This window comes from Convolutriloba macropyga, chromosome 7 (genome assembly GCF_964194025.1).
Source record: "Convolutriloba macropyga chromosome 7, txConMacr16.3, whole genome shotgun sequence".
Taxonomy (NCBI): Eukaryota; Metazoa; Xenacoelomorpha; order Acoela; family Convolutidae; genus Convolutriloba; species Convolutriloba macropyga.
The window spans coordinates 60,186,601-60,192,995 of NC_134474.1; the positions used below are offsets into that span (position 1 = coordinate 60,186,601).

At 34.3% G+C, this 6,395-nt stretch overlaps 1 protein-coding gene across 2 annotated transcripts; it reads right to left on the reverse strand.

Moving 5' to 3' along the window:
• Positions 1-450: 450 nt before the first annotated feature.
• LOC142342415 (uncharacterized) lies at positions 451-5,897 on the reverse strand. 2 transcript variants are annotated; one of them, XR_012759172.1, is made up of 4 exons: positions 5,609-5,897; positions 5,292-5,519; positions 4,586-4,990; positions 451-832 (listed from the first exon to the last, which is right to left on the reverse strand). XR_012759172.1 is itself a non-coding variant. In XM_075393737.1 (3 exons), exons 1-3 carry the CDS (start codon positions 5,809-5,811, stop codon positions 796-798), a joined length of 468 nt encoding a protein of 155 aa, XP_075249852.1. In that variant the 5' UTR covers positions 5,812-5,896; the 3' UTR covers positions 451-795. The 2 variants fall into 2 exon arrangements, 1 of the variants encoding a protein (XP_075249852.1); XM_075393737.1 differs by lacking the exon at positions 4,586-4,990 and having other exon boundaries at positions 5,609-5,896.
• Positions 5,898-6,395: the final 498 nt, after the last annotated feature.

The window sequence follows — 6,395 nt, forward strand, 5'->3', positions numbered from 1 at the left end:
CTCAAAACTGTACGTTTTGCAGTGCAAGGCAAGATTAGTAAAAAGATACGGTAAAAAACAGCTAACGATTAAAGAAACAAACATCCTTTTTGAAATCCTGAAGACTGCTGTTGTGCTACTGTGTTACATGAAAAGTTAAAAATCAAAAACTGAAATAAATTAATTTCAAAATTTTTAACAATTGAGTAGGCTGTGTTCGTTTGGAACGCTTCCTTAAAGCAATAAAGATATCAATAAATTTCACTTTTGGATAACTTTAAACTGTAAAAACAAATGGTATATAAGTAAAAAAAGAAATCAATTCCTACCAAAAGAGCTTTTATTACTGACCATGCTGGAAATTTTAAAGCCATGAAGAGTAACGCAATTCAAAATAATCTTCCAATATACCAAACAGTAACTAATTTTTTTCTCTTCAGGTCAATGTAATTTTCAGCCACTTTCAAAAGATTGACAGAAGCAATAAATTAATTTTTTTATTCTAATAATTTGAAACTTGATTGACTAAAATTAGTGACACATATACTGCACACATCTGTTCTACACAGCAGTTTCACAAAATATTGCACAACACTAATCTGGCATTTGACTATAAGCAGCAGTACAATATCATAAAAAATTAAACTAAAATATTTTTGTCGATAGAAAAGAAGTAGTTTGCACCATCGCAATGACAAATAAATTTGATCGCATGAAAGTGTGAACGGTGATATATAAAATGGGCGCATTCCTTTAAGAAGGATTTGTTGAGCTTGTTTTCGGCGTTTAGCTCTTGGATTCCGTCCATGACCAGCTTCAGCGATTGCTTTGGTCTCGATCTCGGTTGATTCTCCTGAAAAAAGCTATCGTTGCAAAAGATATCTGATTATTTATTTCCAAAGTTCAATAAAAGAATGGCGAGTTTAAATTTAGAAATCTAAATCAAGCGACAGTTTGGAATCCCAAAAAAGCTATTCGAATTTTCATAGAAATCTGATACAACTAAACAGCAGTCTTTAAAAAATTGCTCCACTTTACTCAATTATATAGAAAATAATGTCATGTTAAATTATCAAATATATTGAAAATATGAGATTTAGAAATAGACACTTTATATCGCATTGAAACCCAACAAGCTGACAAAAAGCAGCTAACAGAAATCAACAGACGACTGATTTCAGAACGGTCCACTGAAACGTGCGCACCTGCTTATTGACCAAAAAAAGGCAAGGTTTTTTTTCTAAATTTTTACATAAAAAGGAAAGATTTTGGGGGAAAAAATCAAAGGCTTCTAACGAGAGTGACAGATGTTGGTACCAAATTAAAGAAACAGTGCATAAAATTTTCCAAATTTGACACAATTTTTAAAACAAACTTGGTATCAACATCTGTGACAACAAAGATATTTTTGAAACATAGCCGGAAGATTGTCGGAAAAGACCAACTGACCTACGTGGGTAAAAAAAACAGTTAAGAGGCGACAGTCTAAAAAAAATTGGCGGCATTTTTATTTATCAAGTGCCAAGTGTTCTAATTTGGCCCACCGTCTCATTAAGCTTAATAAATATGGTGAATATAGCCTCTAAGTTAGAGGACAACAAGCTTAATACAATTAGCAGTAGGAAGTATACACAAAGAAACTTCGAAAACTTAACAAACATTTAGTCTTAATGCCCGGGTTTTACTGCTTTGAGCGTCTTCAGGTAATATTGCTGAACGAATTCTAAAACTCCGTTTATTTGAAGCAATGAATGAGGTAAGTCAGAAATCAAACATACAAGTCGTAACTTAAGTAAAACAGAAAACGTCATCGAAAGACAAACAAAACAAACTAGAAATCTTAAGTCCTAAATGTCTGTCCAAAGAATCAAACAAGTAAAAACATGGGTATACGAATCCGTAGAACAACTTACGCTTTTTGAAAACTGCTTTTTGTTCTTTAAGTAACAAGTCGAATAATAATTAAACACATAACAAGAAAATAAATAGTTTGCACAACAAGAATTTAGAAGGTTATTACAAGCTTTGTACAAAACAAATCACAGACAAAGTAAAAGGGCAACAGCTAGCAAATTCGAAAAAATCAAAGTTGCACCAAATATTTCATTAAAAAATGGCAGCGGCAAAAAATCATGAAAATAGCTAACAAAAACATCCAATCTAAGGACAAAAAACAACTGCATACTAGAAAGAACATAACATTTCAGAGGTAAAATCGTGGTTAAAACACAAAGCTAACTAATGAAGGCAACAATAAAAACTGAGAGCAATCTGATTTTTTAAACACAAATTTTTAAAGTCAAACAATAACTACTAACTGGAACCAGTAACTCGATTCAATCTTGTCTCATGTAAAACAAACACTTAGATGTCAATAAAGACACTAAGACAAGAAACCAAACAGATTAACAAGCACGGTCAAAACTCAGAAAATCTCAATTTAAAAAAATCAAAAGCTCTCACGGGGAGCACCACTATTAGCTACGAAATTAAACCATAAACTGGTGCATTTTTCACGTTGTTCGGAAAGTCTGACACTTGTCATTAGTTTGACGAAGCATAAAAACAACAAGTCAAATCAAATAAAATCGTATCGAAGTCATTAAAGCTATTATATATGAAAAACTCCCACTAGAAGAAACTAAGCGAGAACCAAGGAGACCTTTTATTGCCGAGACTTAATCAGTGGACAACAAAAAAAATGACAAAACCGACAAAACTTAAAAAACTATTTAAAAAAAAGAAGTACGTACACGTAGTTTAACTAATTATATATGAAGTAAAAAAATATTCATTTAAAATTACTACGCTTGACTAGAGAACCAACCACATGTTTCAGATATGTTTTGAAATAAGTAGTGTCAATGTAGTGATAAATTTAGATGTAAATTGAAAAAAATTTACAGATTCGATTGTGTCCCATTATAAAGCCAGCGAGACCTGCCTTTACCGAGACTAACTGACCGGACAAAAAGAACGGGAAATTTAGGTAAGACCAAAAAACCCCCCAAAACTTTTTCGAAAACAAAATAAAAGAAGTGACAAAATAGCCAAAAACCATAAGTAAAAACCTGTTATCGATGAGACTAAGTGATAGCACAACAAAAACGGGCAATAACTACAAAATCACTTAGCATTTTTTAAGAAAAGCTAGAGCCAAATTCGCAAGTTTTGATATATATTGAACCTGTGAAAAACCTCAAATTTGGATCATTAGAGAGCCAGGAGAGCCAACGACTAATGAGAGTAAGTAACATCACAACAAAACGAACTACAAAATAACCGTTTTTTCGACAGCAAGTTGTGGCAAAGTAGCAAAACTCTTGAATAGCTTATATTACGACCCGTTGAACCCACTAGTTAAGAAAATCAACGAGATAAAAGCAAAAATAGAAGTGTGAAAATAGTAATTTCAAAAAACCAAAGTTAAACAAGCTCTCATTTCTTGCTTCAAAAATCTCTCCCGCCAGGGTTGCATTTCCAGTATTCTGTAAGAAAACGACGTCTACTGCTAAAAAGGAGGGAACAGTTTCTTATCTCATAAAATGCAGCAAGACAAGAAAACCAAACATAAACCGACTAATGTCGGAAGAATTGCTCTCGAACGACAGGCGAGGCAATATAATTCAAGGACTGTAGCCTATATAAATTTTGCTTTATGGGTGCAAATAGTTAACCATGCAGAGATTCGAACCATGGGCCTCTCCCGAACGCTCACCAGAAGTTTAGGGAAGTTGAAAGTTTTTGACGGCAAAGAGGCTACGGTCAAACTATAAACACCGCCTTCACATCATGAATTTATGTCTCTAAAGCATTTTCTGTGAATTCGCATACTGAGTCTAGTAAGCCAGAAGTTTCTAAGAGAACTTAATGCCCTTCGGGCCTTACACGTTTATGCCGTTTTTGAGGATAAAAAGCCAAAAAGGATCAGATGAAAAATTGGTCAAGCAAAAAATCGCCTAAAGGAGACCACACGACTATAATTGCTACAAAATTTGTTCAAAAGCAATCAATCATACTTTGAAAACTGTAAGCTACAGCGTAGTTCCAATTGTGCATATTAATGAACAAACTTCTTGAAAAAAGAACAATCCTTACCCGCTTTCAAGCAAGCTTTAATGAAAAAATCATGAGAAGCCCAGGAATTACTTATCATTCCCTCCCTTCCTTTATTTTGCGGTCAAGCAGAAACTTTACATAAACGCCACAAGACTACACTATCCTCTTTTGAGAGCAAAAAAAATATCTGGAAAATTGAAAAGTAAAATTCATCCAGATCGAGGACTTAAGAATTTGGGAGCCTACCAACCAAATATCTTTCAGAAAAAAAAATCGCAAAACTTATAAGAAAAAATCAATTCTGCATTGAGAGGTATATTATAATTTTGTAAATTTTCTAAAGTATAGCAAAAACAATTGACCAGATTGTTAAACCACGAGAAAACTACAATTACTAGCGCATTTCTGGATTACTTGAAACGCTCTAAATTTTCGGAATAAGTGCACTTTTTTAGAGATTTATCATCGTCCCTCATGAATGTATTAGATATTTCAAAGCATCCGTTTTCTTATGAATATTGAAAATTGAAAAGAGCAACAAACTTACTTGAAAACGAGATGAGATTAAAGAACAGGTAGGAGAGGTTTAATCTACTTTACATTTCGTGTAAAACGCAGACTTCTGAGAGATTGGTGGATTAATTTTTTTTCCATTTTTCTTGCAAATGAAGCAGAATCAAGAACTTTGAGAATTAGAAAGATTCTCACAATGCAGAAACATGAGATATCAACAGCTTTTCATTCAGTTGCATATCAGAAAGAGGAACAAGTTGCCACAATTTGAGGATGTCAACATTGGCGTTAGAACTTGGAGGCAAAGAGCAATAGATTGACGAAAGTGTATATCAGAACGGATGGACTAGCATTGATAAATTTATTGAGTAAAGAGTAAACGCGAGATAATAATGGAGGAAGAGTGTGTGAGAAAGGTAAATGTTGACCATAGTTTGACCTGAAAAGCATGCACACAAAACATGGTAAATATCGCAACTGTAATAAAAACTTCCTAGAAAGTAAGTCTAATTAATATTAGGTTCTAATTTCAATTCTACTGCCAAAAATATGCAAAACGCCAACTTAACAATTAATTGGCCAAAGTTCGTTTATCATCCAAACAACCCTTAAATATTTGTTACCGTTATCTATTTAAAAAGTGAGGTACTTTTCTGCGTTCACAATTTTTAATACATATTCAATGCCATGTTTAGCTTTTAAACCTCTTTCGATTTCTGATGTACTAATGTATCTTGTACCTGGTATAATTCGTATTATTTCCACCTCTGTTGTAATCAGGCGATCTTCTGTTTGACCTGATTGGACTCCTATCACGGTGCTTGCGATCACTATTTCGATCATCATCGTAATCGCTCCTTCTACGCCCGCTGCTATTTCCGCCCATGTATCCACGACTGTTGTTACCTGTCTTAGAGTGACCGTAGCCTTTGGCCATTTCCACTGATACACGGAGACCAAACAAAGTACTGAAACAATAAAAATGAAAATTTAAAGCAATTAATAGTAGCTGTACTCCTCTGTGGCGACCCAAATGATTAGCCCAAAATTAGCTCACCTTCCATCTAGCTCTTCGCATGCGTCTCTCGCATCCATCTCGTCAAAGAAGTCAATGAAAGCAAACCCAGGCGGATTCTTTGCCATCCAAACTGACTTCACTTGACCAAATTTCTCAAAGATCTGCTTCAATTGTTTCTCTGTCCCTGTGTCTTTAAGACCACCCACAAACACCTTCGCTCTCAAGCTAGCATCCGGTGCCATTTTCTGTTTTTACTATATTAACATATTCTCAATTTGAAATTGTAACCGGTGCCAATTATGAACTCTGAAACAAGTGACAAAATGGTATTCGAATGACCACTCATTTTTCTTATACGAATCAACGATAAACGATTCAAGATAGAACGATCACGAATCAAGTTTGCTAACGGCTTATCCATGGGAAAAACAAACTCCGTTGTCATCCGGAAACCCGCTTCAACTTAAACCCGCTTCATGTTTCTGCGTAATGCTTAGAGAGATAGTACCGGCCAAAATAGTTTCCAAGAAGTTTAAGTAGGAACACCTTAAGTTCAAGTTAGAACAAAAGCATACTTGGCATGTTTCCAGGCACTCTTTTGTCAGAAGTTGAATAATTTTGAGAAGGCTTTGCATATAAGATTTTCATAAACTTAAACAAATCAGCTCTCTAAAAACAGTCAAAACGGTTGGGCAATCAAAATTTCAACACAACAGAAGACGTTGTTATCAGTGTAAATGAGCGCACACCCCCGACATCCAATTGCAAATGCATGAATTAACAGCTCAATTCATTCGTAACTGAGAAAATTGCAATAACAATCAAA

Excerpts from the sequence above, each read along its gene's own strand:
- LOC142342415 (XM_075393737.1), bottom strand. The coding sequence starts at position 5,811 with ATGGCACCGGATGCTAGCTTGAGAGCGAAGGTGTTTGTGGGTGGTCTT. Across the intron at positions 5,520-5,608 it reads TGCGAAGAGCTAGATGGAAG|TACTTTGTTTGGTCTCCGTG; the intron begins GTGAGCTAATTT and ends TTATTGTTTCAG. Across the intron at positions 833-5,291 it reads AATAATACGAATTATACCAG|GAGAATCAACCGAGATCGAG; the intron begins GTACAAGATACA and ends AGCTTTTTTCAG.